Source organism: Leopardus geoffroyi, chromosome D2, assembly GCF_018350155.1.
Source record: "Leopardus geoffroyi isolate Oge1 chromosome D2, O.geoffroyi_Oge1_pat1.0, whole genome shotgun sequence".
In the NCBI taxonomy this organism is placed as follows: domain Eukaryota; kingdom Metazoa; phylum Chordata; class Mammalia; order Carnivora; family Felidae; genus Leopardus; species Leopardus geoffroyi.
In genome coordinates, this window is record NC_059334.1 from 6,689,786 (window position 1) to 6,707,017 (window position 17,232).

Genomic DNA, 17,232 nt, shown 5'->3' on the forward strand with positions numbered 1-17,232 from the left:
GCTGGTGAGCACAGGAATGTGCTCCCACGTCCGGGGCCGGCGACACTTCCCGGGCAGACGTGTGCATAGCTCCTCTTCAAGCTTTGCTTTCTGTGCTCGCCCCCGGAGCCTGCGGAGAAGCCCAGCCAGCATACGCCTGCAGATCCGTCCGGCCGCCTCTGGTGCGCACAGAGCCTGCGGGGCTCGCTGAAGCGGCTGTGACGCTCCTGCTGCGTCAAGGAAGCTTCTGCTGCAAACACAGCATTCTCAGCTCTTACCCCTGCCGGGGGCCACCGTCACAGCCCAACGCAGCCAGGGGTCAGAAGGCTCCCGTGACCCCGGGGGCTAGCAACGAACACGCTTTCCGTAAGCCTGGCAACGATTGCATTGTGGCCTCTTGAAACCCAAAGCCGATGACTTCAGAGAAGCCTTCCAAACAAAGGTTTATTTTCACAGATCACGCTTTTTTCCCAAGTGAGGTACCCGCCCCCCCGAAACATCCTAAAATATCGAGGAGCATTGCTACGCGTCCCCCGTGGAAAACCCGATTCTGTGAACAAGCTCTTTATTAAAAAGACAGAGCACGAAAGACAGAGTGCTTTGGCCGAAACCCCCTTTCCGCTTCTCCCGTGCTGATAACTACTAGCAGGAAGCAATTAAAACCATCCCAGTTCCTCCAAGTGGTAACACAGAGCTGGCCAGGGGAGCAGATCCCAAGCACCAGTAAATCATGGAGATACACGTTTCTGTTTCATGGTGACCCTCGCTCCTCATCCGAGATAACTGTGTCCTGCTCTGTCAGAGTCGGCCTGTAACCCAGTCACCATTGTGCACACGCATCAGATGCTCAGGACGGTCCAGCAAGTCTTTTAATAAAGACCCAAGACATACATGGCTTCTGTCTACTGATAATGAACCCAGAAGTCCCGATAAAGGCTGAGTCTACGTTTGGTTCAGTATGTTGTCCAGCTCTCTCCCTGGCTGGGGCCGGTCTTTCCATGGACTGGGACTTCTTCCTTGGCTCCCAGGGGCCCCATTTCCATCTCTCTCTCTCGCATTTCCCTCTCTATAATGCCAGGGGTTGTTTACTGAGCACAGAAAGCTCACGTTCCTTCAGGAGCTGCCCTTGGTTTGTGTTTGAACATGACACACTGCATCTCCCAAGCGCGACCGCATTTTAGACTCCAACTCTTGAGAGAGGAGTCGGACAAAGCCCTTGGTGTGAAATAAAAGTAAGGACGATATTCTGGTTGAGGTTCTTGGTACAATATGGACTGGGACAGCTACAAGAATACCACTTTCTGTATTTCCTACTCACGCTGAAAAAGGCTTTGAGTAACCAAGTTAAACTAATTTGGAACTTATCTTGGTCCAAGCCAGAGAGAGAGAGAGAGAAGAAATTGACCAACCCAACAGAACATACTGTGAACACTTGGACATAAATGGACCAAGCATTCTGGACTGTTGGCACCCGACATTCTCTCTTAATGTTCTGAGGTTCCTCATAAGCAGCCATATTTGTTACTAACCAACGTCCTCGGCAGTTGTTTCCCAGGGACCAGCCCGGGATATGCCACAGCAGTCAGACAACTAACAACTAGAGCAGTCTAAAGAAAGAAAGAGAGGGAAAGTCATTCAGGCTACTCTGGAGTTTGGGCTTTGCTCTAGCGCCCGGCTGCATCCTAGGTCATCTGTGGGAGGGCACATCAAAGGCTCTGGCGGGTAAGCTCACGTTTAAGCCACCTGCACGTATGCCCTCTGTTCCCCAGTCCAGCGTTAATTATCTTCACGTTCTTCTGGACAGCTCACGTGCGCAGAGTTGGAAGTCATGACAGTGGACTCTACCAGCCGTTTTAGTTTTAGTTCTTCATTTGTTGTTAGGACACAGATTTGTATGTCCAGACATTAAGGGCACTCTAGAGATAACGGCTTAGTCACTAACTCCCAAATTTATCCGACTACAAAAGCTGGGTCACCAAGGGCTTCTGGTTTCATGTTCAAGACGGAAAAAGCTTGGGAGTCTGGTCACCATTCCTATCTTTACAACTAGAAAAGGCTGGACAAGCTGAAAAACGACTTTTCTTGGAGCCATCGCAGGATTGGGGTCAATGGGTCCAACCACCTTGCCCGAACCTGGAGAGACAGGTGCATCCAGAGTCACAGCTGAGATCTGCTTACATGGAGCAAAAGCCGCTGAAGCCATAAATTAGAAGGAACACTTATATGGAAACTTAGGTGAACTGCTGGTAGGGGGAGGGAGAGGGGTCAACAATCCACAAATACATTTTGACTCCCCCAAAACTTATCGACTAGTAGCCAACTGGTGACCAGAAGCCCATCACTAACATAGACAATTGATTGACACGTACGTTGTATTCTATATACTGCATTCCTAGAATAAAGCCGGAGAAGGGCCCCTGGGTGGCTCAGTCAATTGGCCATCTGACTCTTGGTTTCAGCTCAGGTCATGATCTTACAGTTTGTGCGTTTGAGTCCCGCATCGGGCTCTGCATTGGCAGTGCAGAGCCTGCTTGGGATTCTCTCCCTCTACCTCTCTCTCTCAAAATAAATAAACTTAAAAAAAATGAAGCTAGAAAAAGTAAAATATTAAGAAAATCAGAAAATACGTTTACAGTACTGTATTTACCGAAAAAAAAAAAAAAATCCACGTGTAAGTGGACCTGCTTAGCTCAAACCCGTGTGGTTCAAAGGTTAACCGTACTTTAAATGTGAAAGGTCTAAATACATCAATAAAAAGACAAGAGATCGTCAGAATAGGTGAAAAGCAAGATGCTGTTTTTCTGTTTATATATTCTGTCTATAAGAAACCTACTTTAAATATAAAGATCCAGACAAGGGAAACAAAAGCAAAAATGAACTACTGGGACCTCATCAAAATAAAAAGCTTCTGCACAGCAAAGGAAACAACCAGCAAAACTAAAACGCAACCGACAGAATGGGAGAAGAGATTTGCAAACAACATATCAGATAAAGGGTTAGTATCCAAAATCTACAAAGAACTTATCAAACTCAACACCCAAAAAACAAATAATCCAGTGAAGACATGGGCAAAAGATATGAATAGACACTTCTCCAAAGAAGACATCCAGATGGCCAACAGACACATGAAAAATGCTCCACATCACTCATCATCAGGGAACTACAAATCAAAACCACAATGAGATACCACCTTACTCCTGTCAGAATGGCTCACATTAACAACTCAGGCAACAACGGATGTTGGCGAGGATGCGGAGAGAGAGGATCTCTTTTGCATTGTTGGTGGGAATGCACGCTGGTGCATCCCCTCTGGAAAACAGTATGGAGGTTCCTCAGAAAACTAAAAATAGAACTCCCCTACGACCCAGCAAATGCACAACTAGGCATTTCTCCACGGGATACAGGTGCACTGTTTTGAAGGGACACACGTGCCCCATGTTTACAGCAGCACAATCAACAATAGGCAAAGTACGGAAAGGGCCCAAATGTCCATCAATGGATGAAACGATAAATTGTGGTATATATATACAATGGAGTATTACTCAGCATCAAGAAGAATGAAATCTTGCCATTTGCAACTACGTGGATGGAACTGGAGGGTATTACGCGAAGTGAAATTAGTCAGAGAAAGACAAAAATCCTATGACTTCACTCATACGAGGACTTGAAGAGACAAAACAGATGAACATAAGGGAAGGGAAGCAAAAATACTATAAAAACAGGGAGGGAGAGAAAACAGAAGAGACTCTTAAATATGGAGAACAAACTGAGGGTTACGGGAGGGCTTGTAGGAGGGGGGATGGGCCAAATGGGGAAGGGGCGCTAAGGAATCTCCTCCTAAAATCATTGTTGCACTATATGCTAATTTGGATGTAAATTTAAAAAAATTTAAAAATTAAAAAAAAAAAGATCCAGACAGGTTAAAAATAAAGGGGTGGAGAAAGATATATACCATACTAACACTAATCAGAAGAAAGCCGAAGTTTTTATTTTAACTTCGGACAAAGCACGCTTCACAACAAGAATATCCTCAGGAATAGAGAGATGACATAATGATAAAGGGGTCAAATCTCCAAGAAGACATAGCAATTTTAACGTCTATGTGCCCAAGAAGAGACCGTCAAAACACACGTGGCTCTAGGCCACCGTAGGGCTGGGAGAAAACTCTGGGCCGGCCCCCTCCAGGGAGCCAGAACCTTCCCTATCCTCACGTGGAATGCCATTCCTGCCCCGGAAGCCGCACCCTACACATCCTTCCACACAGGAGCCTGGACGCTGGAGGCTGTACAGCCTCTGAATTGGGACTCCCTGCTTTTGTTTATTTTTGAGAGAGAGAGAGACAGAGCACAAGTGGGGAAGGGCAGTGAAGCGGGCTCCGGGCTGAGCTGTCAGCACAGAGCTCGACGCGGGGCTCGAGCCCACGAACCGTGAGAGGACGACCTGAGCTGAAGTCGGACGCTCAACCGACCGAGCCACCCAGGTTCCCTCCCCTCCCCCTTTTTTTTTAGCTAGGAGAAACGTGGAGTCTGCCCATCTCATTGATCTGTCTTCAAATCTTTAGCAAACCTGCCCCCAAGAATTCTTGAGAAACTCTCCAATCTTTGCACCCACCGACCACGGTGTGCTGATGGCGAATGGATCCTCCGGATAAGCACTATTCCTGCGGACCAGGTGTTACGCGTCGGATGCTGTGATTCATACGTCACAAATCCTCAAGGGCATTTCTAAATCTGCTCACTCACTAGATGCTGGATGACACCAGGGCCATGCCCGCCCTCACGAACTCGAAGGACTCCTCACACATGCAACACGCGTTCACTCGTGTGATAAACCCACACTCCGTATCTTCACCAATAGTAAGCCGGGCAATGCCCCAATCCTGTTCCTCCCTTGTCCAGCTTCGGGCAACGTCCCCTCACTCGGCCTGTGTCTCGAGGACCGTGCCCACCTCTGACCTCTAAGAGCTGGAGTCTGGACCCAGCAGGACTCGCTTAATTTTCTTGTAACCTGAACCAGAAGACACGTAAGAACTCTAAGGCACTGACAGGCACAATTTCAAGTCTGGGTTTGTTCAGAGTAACTTTCCGGACCAAAGGGAGAGAAAAATAAAGGATGTCAGTAACACGGGCCCCAGGTAGCACATTCTACTTCCCGAAGATTACCTCAACACCTGGTTGACTTTTTGTACAATGGCAGTCAAATTAAAGCAAGGAGGTATTCTCGTTTTATGTGATGTTTATAAAGTTTTTGAGATCTTTATCACGTTGATCAATTTAGGTATTTGCTGGGGAGACAAATGAAACATTTAGCAATTAGGAAACTGGCAAAATTAGTCTCTCATACCTCATGATGTGGATTTCCTGGCACTCAGTTCGTAGGAAGAGCCATTCTACTTGGCCTTACTGCCACGGGCACCGATGTCTCCCACCGCTGACTCCTGTGGAAGAATTTACGAACACTCACAGCATTTGGGGGTGTGCAGCGTGGTGAGGAGGGGTGGAGACCTGCACTCCAATCAGTTTCACCACTTACCGGCTGCACGACCTTGGGAGGTTGAGTCGCCTCCCACAAAATGGGGTAATCATTAACCCTGTGGCTGTGTGGCCATTAACAAGATAGCGTGTGTAAAGAATGCCCAGCTCATACGAGAGCCAAGTAAAGAAGCTACTGTCCTTAGGAGGTACTGTCTTACCAAACGAAAGGACAGAAAAGCACATGTCCTCATTCAGGCAGACCCCACCAAGTGTACTGCAATCCTCCACAACACGAGGTTTCTCTATCCTTCCTGGGATCTTCAGACCCGGGAGCCACACGGTATGTCCATTCACGAACCGGTGCCGTTGGGCACGAAGAGAAATTAGTGAATGAATTTCTTAGTACCTATGTAGTACGCAAACATGTAATAATCTTTTTTTTTTTTTTAAATAAAACTGCTTTGACTTAGGAAGAAAGATCCAATGTTTAGCACGTGCCAGTGACGCGTTTTCATTACTCAAGGTGCTTTCCCTTTCGATTCGCAACACTCGCCCAAGAGTCCAAGCGCGGGAGAGGCTGTGCTAGAAACCCATCCCAGGATTCTGGTCCTCTGAGTGAGACACACGGCCGGAGCCCCAGGCGGAACACCATCCCAGTTTTACATCTGTAGCAAGGTGGTCTGTCTGCATTTTGAAATTAACTTACCTGTGTGATTCTTTTGGTGTACTTTTGAAAAAAAAAAAAAAACAAAAAACCAAAAAAAACCCCACTCACACATTTTAGGAAATCTCAAGGGGAAAGAAACGTGATCGCCGCAGGCCCCGTCTCAAACTCCGGGAAGACATCCCACAACTCAGGTTTTTACCTTGCTTTAATGACTTCGTTTACGACCTCTGGGAAGGATGTGAACACATCAGGAGTAACAGCCATTTATGTTTTAAGTATCAGGTTTTATTAAAAAGTGCATTTTGATTAATTTATGGTCTAGGTAAGCTGTTAAGATATCAGTATACTCTCTGGAATAATAATAACTTTACAAATATTTAAAACAAACAAAATTTTAAAAGCCTTTTTATTTCCTTCACCATTATTGTTTTACAATACAAATATCACCTTGTGAATACACAGGAAAAAAAAAAAAAACCCTACGGAAGATAATTCTGCTGCACGTAAAATACAGAATGGATATATATACTTCTTCATTCTTAAAAAACTATTTTGTTCTCCACATTGGCAAGTATGGAATAGAATACTTCCCCAAACATACTTCTGTTAGGAGTAAAACTTAGAGATACATGCAGTTTCTGCACAAATATATTTTAAAGAAATAGATCTCTGTTTTGTTGTTCACCAACAAAATTGTCATCAGAGTATGGATAACTAATTTATAGCTTTCAAGTTTTAGTTAAGTGATCATTTTCAAAACTCTCTTTTTAAAAACAAAGTATTCATGGCTGTTTTCACTGTATAGTTAAAATCGAACCACCAAATAGATGATAAAATAATTTAAGTGGTACATGTCATTGCCACCTGCTCACAATATGGGAACAGGGCTCTGATTTTCTAATTAACTCCCCCATTCGTTAATTCATAGCAATTTAAAAACCATAAGCAGTCTTCAGATTTAATTTAGCTATAAATGCAAAATTTAGTAGTGTATACATACATTTATATTTTCATGGAATATTTTATTTTAAATAAAAACATTTAAGATTGCCTACTGACCATACAATCAAGACAAGAAAGGCACTAGAAACATAGACAAATTTCTCTCCCAAGAAGCATTTTTTTTTTAATTTTAACTCTCTTCTCTCTGACATGTAAAAATCTTGAAATTTGGTTTTCATAACATCATTTTGAAAAATAAAGTTAGGAAATACTTAGAAAATCACTTTATAACAGAATCTTTTTTTTTTTTTTTTTGCACTTTTTGACACACTCTCTCTGCTTTTTACAAAACCCAAAGTTACCACACCTTTCTGTGTCTGTCATTTTTTATTTGAATAGCGGTGCGACAGGTAGAAAGATTTCAGAATCGAACCCCATTCAGGTACTTAGAAACCTTCATAGAGACATTTGCTAGAAAATGGCTTACAGCCCAATCTTTGGGGCAAGAGATATGAAAAGTATGTTTTCCCAAGAAAATAATACGCTTTATTTTCCAGATGTGACTGGAAAGACCAGAACTGATGATAGAAAAGCTTACATTTATGCTGTTGCATCGTATACAAAGGAACGTGGTGATGCAGCTTATGCGGAACCCCGGACTCACGAACAGGAAATGTGTGCAGTGCATGATAGGTTACGTTTTCTTTATTGTTGTCCCACGCAGGTCCTTTGGAGAGAAAAAAAGATCACAGTGCTGACCAGGTAACTCAATAGGTTAAGTCAAGGAAACGGCTGAAAGATAACGGGGTCGTCTGTTTATGGCGTCTGCTCTCACTGGAGTTCTCAGCACTTGGAAAGGGTCCTCGTCCCCCACTTGGTGCGGCCGTTATGTGTCGTTCACCAAGCGGCTGTATTTCACCTGCCTCCCGAGGTGGACCACCGGCCAGGGGAAGGGCCAGTGGTAAGATCGAGGTACGATTCCTTGGACATTCTTTTCAAAGTACTGAAATGGCCTATACCACCACACCCTAGCCAGGAGGTTCATCTGGGAAGCTTCTTTGAGCACCTGTGACGACAAAGACAGGAAACCAGGTCAGGGAGAGTGATTCATGGGCCCCCAAACGAACATATGTACTTTTCTAACGATCTTTCACTTTAAGTGGATGTATTTCCCTAATTACAATTCACAAAGGACCCCAGAACGGCCCTGTGTCCACCCACGTACCCCAGTTTCACACGCACGCCCCCACTCTGCACTCGTGTGCTAACCAGGCCACCCCCTAGCAGGAGAGCAAAGAACTCCAACTCCGGGAGCGCACGGAGAATGCGTGGCTTCCTCGATCTCTTGTCTGTAAGTGTGCGTGCCCCAGTTAGTGTCTCCGTTACTCTTCTGCGATGGAAGTTAAGTGTTCGGCTGCTCAGGGGCCCAGGCCAGGAGAAGAGGGGAGGGGTGCCAATCAAACAGCAGGGGGGCCCAGCTTGGAAGGCATTTGTCAGGGACGGGGGGGGGGGGGGGGGGGGGGGGACGGTGATACCTGTTCTAGAAGGATGCCATCTCTGCGTCACTGTACTAACACATTTCTTGCTCATTTTTTGTTCCGAAGTGGGTCAGCGTCATGAAAGACAACGCAATCCCAGTTGCCTAGCCCCCCTGGAGAGAGGCCTAAGACGTCCGTGGGTTCTCTGCACGTCCCCCCGCCCCCATGCCAGCACCACCAGGCCAGGCGTTGAGAGGAGCTGTAATCAGACAAGGGGAAAACTCACTTGCTGATTGGCCATGGTGTGGTACCACCAGAAGAGTCTTGTGGTGATGTAATACGCCACCACCACGTCCACAGTGTAGTGGTCATGCGCTAAGAGAATACAGAAGATCCCAACCACGCTGAGGAGCCAGCAAACCCAGTGGTACCACCACAGTCGTCGAGGGGAATCTGAAAAGAGGAGCGATTCACACGGGTGACTCTGATCTTTCCATCTGAAAACAGATCGTTTGGGCTGCAAATTTAAGGGTCGTAGCTTATATGTAGTCAAGGTTAGAATGGAAGCAGCTTGGGGCGCCTGGGGGGCTCTGTCGGTGAAGCATCCGACTTCGGCTCAGGTCACGATCTCGCGGTCTGTGAGTTCGAGCCCCGCGTCGGGCTCTGTGCTGACAGCTCGGAGCCTGGAGCCTGCTTCGGATTCTGTGTCTCCCTCGCTCTCTGCCCCTCCCCCGCTCGCGCGCTATCTCTGTCTCTTAAAAACAAATAAGTGTTAAAAAAAAAAAAAAAAGAATGGAAGCAGCTTATCTTATGAAGTGATTTTGTTAGCAATTGTAATTTATACTTGGCTACTGCTTGATTCACATATAAAGACAGTTGAGAAGGACAACTGAGAGGATAATGCGTCGTGTTCCATTAAAAAAAAAAAAAGCCTGTCCACTGACATTTAATTCAACTTACTTATAAATAATTTGGGGTTAATGCTCCAAACAAAAATCAATACTTTTTGGTCTACAGATCCTTACACACGGACGAGGCAATTAGAATTGATACAACTGTCCTATTTGCTTCCCAAGCTTTGGGACTAAACACTGACCTGAAACTCTTTAAGAGTCTCAGATTCCATTTCTCAAACAGAAATAAGAAAGAATCCAAATGCCTGGGAATTTTGGTGCCAAGTGCATTCAAAGGCAGGGTAGTGTCAGGTCAATACCTGTCCGTACCTTGATTTGGAAGCTCCCACCTGAGGGGAGCACCATAATCTCTATTTGTCCAGGCCTTCCCACTTTGCGCTCTCAAAGAATGGGCTGAAGAGGGTCTGAAATTTTACGCAAAAATGTCACTTGAATGTGATCCGTCCTCCCTACCCAGGGGGAGAAAGGTTAGACTTTCACTGGCTTCTCACAGCATACAAGTACTCCTCATTTGGGGGTGCCTGGGTGGCTCAGTCGGTTGAGCGTCTGACTTCAGCTCAGGTCATGATCTCACGGTTCGTGAGTTCGAGCCCTGCATCACGCTCTGTGCTGACAGCTCAGAGCCTGGAGCCTGCTTCGGATTCTGTGTCTCCCTCCCTCTCTGCCCCTCCTCCACTCACACTCTGTCTCTCTCTGCCTCTCAAAAATAAAGACAATTAAAAAAAAATTAAAAAAAAAAAGAACTAGTCATTCGTTTAACCAGTATTTATTGAACATCTACTATGTGCCTGGGACAGGAAATGCTCTGGGTATAGAGATCAACGAACAAAACAGGCAAAGAGCCTACCTTTGTTGGGGGAGATCCCTTCCTGGGACAGAGGAGACACAGTAAAAAATAATTATAATAAAGAAGGAGATTTTACACTGTGTTAGAAGGTGTTAAATGCTATGAAAAAATAAAGTGGAACAGGAGAAGCAGGATCAGAAACCGAGAAGGGGAAGGGAGGTTTGCGACTTTAAATGGAGTGGTCAGGGCAGGGGTGGGGGGCACCGTACCCCACCCCCAGGAAAATCTGCATTGGGACACCCTACAGCTACCATTCATTCTTCATGCATGTGTTACAGTGCGGACATGACATCGTTTTAATTTCTACAACCTGTCCCTCGGCCATAGAGCGGCTACCAGTATCTCGCTCTAAAGACGAGGAAGCTAAGACTCAGAGAGGTTAAGGTCCTTCCCCGTCACAGAGGTGGGCATGGCACCAGGACTCAAAGTCAGAGGTTGTGAGCTGCGTCCTCCAAGTTTCCCGACGTGGCCGTGCTTCCTTTGAGGATAAGACTTCACTGCCTTTACAGTACAACCAGCAGGGAGCGCTCCCCAGGCTGTGACAACCCCCTCCGCTCCCCCCACCCCCGCCACCGGCAAAAGGGCCAAACCGACAGAAAGTGTTAGAATTCACTCAGAAGGCGCCCCACGCGCACCCCCCAGGCCCCTCCGGACCGCAGGAGAAAGAGAGCCTCATGTCTCACAAACGTACTCTGAGAGAAAAAAGGGGGCAAAAGACCATATATAACGTCATACCACATGTTAATTTTAGAAACCACAAAGCCATCAGCGGCAAGACTCAAGACATGCATGGAAATGACACAGGAACATGGGAAGCAAGGCATGAACAGCCTTAATCCTATGTTAGCGTTGTATGTGCTTCACAAAGGGTTACCTGAAACAGATATGGCGAATGCCAGCATCTGTTAAATCTGAGCGGGGGACGGGGGTTTATTTAAACATTTTTTGTGTGTTTTGCCATAAAATATTTTAAGTACGTTTAAAAATGTATTTTAGGTAGTTGTTTGTAAGTTTCTGTGTTTTGAGAGAGAGTGAGCGAGCAGGGGAGGGGCAGAGAGAGCGGGAGAGGGAGAATCCCAAGCACTGTCAGTGCAGAGCCTGATGCTGGGCTCGAACCCACGAACCGGGAGGTCATGACCTGAGCCGAAATCAGGAGACGGATGCCTCACCGACAGAGCCCCCCAGGCGGCCCTTACGTACATTTTAAAGGAGACTCCCTTTTGGCGCCTGCATCACTTAGTGCCCCTGAGCCCCCCGCTTCTATGAGGGCAGAGACCTCGCTGACCCCCACGCGCAGCGTAGGGCGGTGACACGCGGTCTACATCACGTGCCACCAGGCCTGGGCTCACGAGCTTTCCTCCCGGCTCCTTCCAGCAGCCGTAGCGCAGCCCGAAGGCTCTGCCGACACCAGAGGAGACGAGGCGCCCCCCGCCCCGGGGCAAGATCGGTGACCCCGCCCCCCGCCGCGCTGGGGGCCCACGGTGTCGGGGTGCGGTGGGGACGCTGCCGGAGGGCTGTCCTCGACTTACACTCTTTGATAAATAGGTAAGTGAGCGTGAGCATGACCGTGTGGCCGCTGTACAGGTAGTCCCCGCACATGTTGTGAGAGCCGGTGATGGACAGGCCGCCACCGGCAATGAGCTTCATTATCCTCCGCACTTGTGCTTCCCAGTCTCCGAACAGCTGTGGGAGAGGAGAGACGAGAGGCGTTACCAGTCCACCCCGGAGCGCTGTGGCGCCCTCCTGCTCCGGTCAGGGCCAGGCCCCGCGATACCCTGACGTCTGCCGAGAAACGCACACCTGGCCCTGGACGTGGCTCTCCGGCACCACCGCTGCCATTTCCCGAGACAAAAGGCATCCGTGGCTATTCACAGCCAGCCGCTTTCACCCGCACCTGAGAGCTCGTGAGGGCGGTCGGGGCTGGACGCCGGGAGAGCCAACCCCGTGATCAGAGGGCTGGACCACCAGGGAGGGGCGAGGGCTGGAGGTGGATGGTCAATGACCCATCAGTCCTGCTTACAGGGGCGCCCGGTCGGCTCCATCGGTTAAGCGTCCGACTTCTGCTCAGGTCCTGATCTCGGGGTTTGTGAGTTCGAGCCCCGCGTCGGGCTCTGCGCTCACAGCTGGGAGCCTGGAGCCTGCTTCACATTCTGTACCTCCCTCTCTCTCTGCCCCTCCCCTGCTCACGCTCTGCCTCTCTCTCTCTCTCTCTCTCAAGAATAAATAAAAACATTAAAAAAATCCTGCTTACATAACGATGCCTCCACAAAAATCCACAAGGATGGAGGTTCAGAAAGCGACCAGGCTGATGACAAAGTAGAGATGTGGGGGGCGTGGGAGCCCCACGCCCCTTCCCAGAGACCTCGCCCAGGGCATTCCTTCCGTCCGGCTGCCCTAAGTTACATCTTATAATACACCGGGTCTCTGGTAAGTTACATGTTTTCCTTAGTTTTGGGAACAACCGTTAGCAAACTAACCAAATCTGGGGGGGGGGTCACAGGAACCCCTAATGTACAGCTCAGAGGTCGGACGCACAGGTGACAGCCTGCACTCGTCGCTGGAGTCTGAAGGGGGAGGGGTCAGTCGGTGTGACACAGAGGTCCCTCCAGGGAGGGAGCAACAGAACTAACGGCCCCCACACATGCTCACAGAAGCGCCTGGTGTGGGTGCTGAGGAGAGGAGGCGCATGGGAATGTTCCGGCTTTTTGAGCTTCCATCAAGACACGTAAACCCGCCATGAAGGCTGCCGTCCACGTTCACTAGAGAGGAAGCGTGTGGCCACAGCCGTTCCTTGCGTGCTTGCGCTTTCTGGAGCACGTTTCAGCAGACGCTTGCCCCATTTTTAAAATTACACTGATAGAGAAAGAGTAACTGATCGCGGTTTACGACGGGAGCCACTTGGGGGAAAATATCTGGGACAAGTCCCCGTGCTCAGCTTACAGGACAGCGGCTCTACGGACCCAGCTGATGCTGGAGGCTGAGGAGGTCAAATGGGACTTTCGGCAACCAAAGTGACACAAGGGACTGATTGGATGTACCTTCAATCTACTGAAATCACGTGAGTGGAACCGTCTGCTCTTCCTTTTCAGTAAGAGTGAAACAATCTCACGGATAAATCTCCGTCTCTGATGCAAGTCTGGGCTGCACGCCGGAGTCATCAGAGGCTTAAACAACACACTCCCTGCCATTTTTCTTTGCTATGTCAAACGGTCTGTATCTTAGGTTGCCAGCACACTAGTTACTTTTAACCAGAATTAATCACCCTGACCCTTTTCAACATTTCACTGATAACATGCCAGGCTTTGGGAAACATGTGGTCTGCTACAATTTCCCTTTAAGAAAATGTATCAAGATTTCTAGTCAAGGATGGCAGGTTGGACACATGGCACAGAGGAGACAGATTTGCAAATTCAAAGGGTCACCACAAGAAAACAGACCTCTACAGCAAGACTTGGCACCACGAGATTTCAGGTACGCAGTGGGGGGTTAGCAAGACACCCTAATGCCTCCAGAAATCAAAGACAAGCTTCATACTTGGGGTGCCTGGGTGGCTCAGTCGGTTAAGCGCCAACTTTGGCTCAGGTCATGATCTCACGGTTTGTGAGTTCGAGCCCCGCATCGGGCTCTGTGCTGACAGCTCAGAGCCTGGAGCCTGCTTCGGATTCTGTGTCTCCCTCTCTCTCTGCCCCTCCCCTCCACTTGCACTCAGTCTCTCTCTGTCTCAAAAATAAGTAAACATTAAAATTAAAGTCATGATGTATTTATAAAAAAAAAACACACAAACAAGCTTCATACAAAGGATCAAGAGTCAGCTTTTTCAAAAACAATCCTGGAAGACAGAAGGCTTTGGAAAAATGCCTCCAAGTTCCGTGGGAAAATGATTTTCAACTTAGCAACCTATGCCCAGCCATACTCTTAAGCGACCCTGCAGTACAGGATTGACTAAAGCCGTTTTCACAAGATTTCACAGTATTTACCACCTACATACTCTTCAGGGAACTAGAGAGCATACACTTTGTAAAACAGAAAGAACAGAAAAAAAGAGACAGGATTTGCTAGGTCGTCAGTGAAGGCAGAGCCGAGGGGCTGTGAGCCTGCACAGTGAACCATGGGGGGGGGGGGGATGAGTATGGGTGCGAGGGTCATCCGCGGGAAGGTGAAACCACATGGGGGTGAGTGTGCACACAGAACACTAAGAAAGCAAAAGGCAAGGCAATCACTAACTCTCTAGGAAGCAAAATGTTGTGCACAAGAGTCATTATAGGAAACGACTTGAGCTGGCTACGAAGAGCATTTAGAAACTAATAGTGTGAACACGAAATGCGGAGTTAAGTCAGAACAGAAATCCAGACCCGGACAGGGAAGAGGGGACAGGAAGCAGGACTGCCCACCAGGGGGGGTGGGAGCTGGGGCACCGTGGACCCTCCCTCCAGCCCTCCCGTAGGAGATCAATAATAAGACTTCCATCAGAAAAACAGAGAAACAGAACTGCCGTGTCCCTTACAGACCGCAGGGTAACACACACACACACACACACACACACACACACACACACACACACATCTGTGAAAAGTAAAAAGCTATGAAGGTAAGCACCACCAGCTTCAGTTAAAATTGTTGAAAGGAGTTAGGAACGTGGGCTGGAGTTGGTCAGGGTTCAGGGGGATGGGTAGGTAGCTACAGTGTGTCGTGAAAGATTCTACAGAACCATTTTGTTTAAAAACATTTTTAAGGGCGCCTGGGTGGCGCAGTCGGTTAAGCGTCCGACTTCAGCCAGGTCACGATCTCGCGGTCCATGAGTTCGAGCCCCGCGTCGGGCTCTGGGCTGATGGCTCAGAGCCTGGAGCCTGTTTCCGATTCTGTGTCTCCCTCTCTCTCTGCCCCTCCCCCGTTCATGCTCTCTCTGTCCCAAAAATAAATAAAAAACGTTGAAAAAAAAATTAAAAAAAAATAAATAAAAACATTTTTAAAATGTTTACTTATTTTTGGAAAAAGAGAGAGAGTATGAGGGTGGGGCAGAGAGAAAGAGGGAGACTCAGAATCCAAAGCAGGCTCCAGGCTCTGAGCTGTCAGCATAGAGCCTGACATGGGGCTCAAACTCATGAACTGTGAGATCATGACCTGAGCTGAAGTCGGATGCTTAACTAAGGCACCCAGGTGCCCATTTTTTTTTAATTGCACATATGTAATAAACACGATAGAAATTTTTCAAAAGATTTAAATGGAAAGTTGGGTCCAGTTCTGTCATAACAATGCATAGTATAAAGAGGAAAATTATGGCAACAAAAGCCTGGGTAGCTTTTCATTTTATTCCATTTCAGATTGTCTTTCCAAAAACTGTGTTTTTTACACTAGAAATCCTATTCTCAGGCACCACCACCCCGTAATCTGCCCTCCTATTTTAGCACGAAAATATCTGTGGGGAACCTGTACGCGTGGGGAGGAGGGAGACATTACCAGGTAAACACAGCATCGAGAAAAAAATAGCTGAAAATTAATGCTGCATTTCTTCCAAGTGCCCTTAAAACACCTAAGCTTTCTTTTAAAAAATCTCTTTCCATGGCTGTCAAACCTCTGGGAGGGGCAGTCTCTTCAAGCTTAGTGGGAAACAGGAAAAGAAGGTGGATGGCTATGGCCACATAAAAATTTTAATTATGTTTAAAAAAAAAAAAAAAAAAAGCAAACAAAGTAAAAGACATGTTGCATAACAACCTGAGCAGAAACCAGAGAAACCAGCTAACATCTTTTTCACGGAAACTGACCATATGAACCAAGTAAATAAGACCAACGTGGGAGACAAAATGTATCAGAGGACAAAGGATATGACCAGCGGGAGGCATGGAGACTGCCAAACAAACAGATACAAACTTTGCTCCCGTATCAAGTTAGCAAAGCTGAGGGAAGCGGAAGCAGGGCTGGGGCTGGCAGGGCAGGCCCAGCGGATGGGTGAGGGGGGTGAACCAAATGCACCTGCCAGCCGGGAGGGGTGGCGGGCAGACTGGGCTCTGCCACTTAGCTGGGTGATCCGAGGCGGCCGGACCAGTCTAACCCTCCACTTCCTCACCTACCACTTGGGGAGCATCATCGTTATGACCATCGACAAAATTCTCCTGCAAAAATCATCATCGATATTGACCGGCAATCCAAACGGAATCGCCCGGGACTCGTTTACACGGAGTCTCAGAGCCTACCGCAAAGAAATGATCCCAGATGGGAATGAACGCTTTAGGTAGAACTCTCCCACTATGACATTACGTATAAAAGGAACAGAGTGGAAACAATCTAACCAGGAATTGTTATTAAGTAACTGCTTGCTTGCTACTCGAAGCCCGGGCCGGCAAGTACTGGCAACGTACTGGCAACATCGAGAGTCCCTATAAAACGATTCTCAAACCTACTGAACCACCATCTGAGGTGACTGGTTAGCCTCACACCACAGTGATTCAAATGCGTTGCCTTGGGCTACGACTGCGTAATAAATTATGAACGAAATTGGTTTATAATGCCTGTGTAGTAAGTTTGTATCATAAACATCGTCTCTTATCGAGGAAAAAAAAAACATTTGGCATAATCAACTGTATTTTTTTAAAAACAAGCACAGAGAACACGTAGAATGTACAAACTACACGTCAGCAGGGTTTCAATGGAAGCTGGCAGGATTTCTCCCAGTCTCTGTCCCAAAGGGACTTCTAGAAGTCCCCGCTCCTTGGGCTAGAAAGAGAGGAATTCTCTTGGAAGTCTCCAGTTGTGGGATCTCGGCGGCCTTCGAGTGCAGGCAGGACATACGGGAAGAGACTAAAGAGGAAAAGACAGGAACTCTGGTCTTCTCTCTCATGCTTACTTTAGTTTCATTCCCCAATCTGCCTGCCCCCCTCTGCGGCATCCTCAAAAAGCTGCTGCGAACATTCTGTGGGGTGTTTCTTACTTGCAG

The 17,232-nt window shown here is 47.6% G+C and overlaps 2 protein-coding genes across 11 annotated transcripts in view; both read right to left on the reverse strand.

The window, feature by feature from the left end:
- ASAH2 (N-acylsphingosine amidohydrolase 2) overlaps nt 1-5,343 on the reverse strand; it is a 100,435-nt gene extending 95,092 nt beyond the window's left edge. The window contains exon 1 of the mRNA XM_045439420.1: nt 5,323-5,343. The gene's annotated coding sequence lies outside the window, so the exon portion shown is untranslated. The remainder of the gene's footprint in view (nt 1-5,322) is intronic.
- A 1,040-nt stretch (nt 5,344-6,383) lies between these two features.
- Nucleotides 6,384-17,232, reverse strand: part of SGMS1 (sphingomyelin synthase 1) — a 293,110-nt gene continuing 282,261 nt past the window's right edge. For 9 of the 10 annotated variants that reach the window (XM_045439431.1, XM_045439423.1, XM_045439430.1 and 6 more), the window contains 3 exons: nt 11,831-11,984; nt 8,827-8,993; nt 6,384-8,128 (listed from right to left, as the gene is read on the reverse strand). In XM_045439431.1, coding sequence (XP_045295387.1) covers nt 7,949-8,128; nt 8,827-8,993; nt 11,831-11,984 — 501 coding nt within the window. In that variant the 3' untranslated portion in view covers nt 6,384-7,948. Of the gene's footprint in view, nt 8,129-8,826; nt 8,994-9,445; nt 9,859-11,830; nt 11,985-17,232 lie in introns of those variants that run through there. The other variant, XM_045439433.1, reaches the window with a different exon arrangement.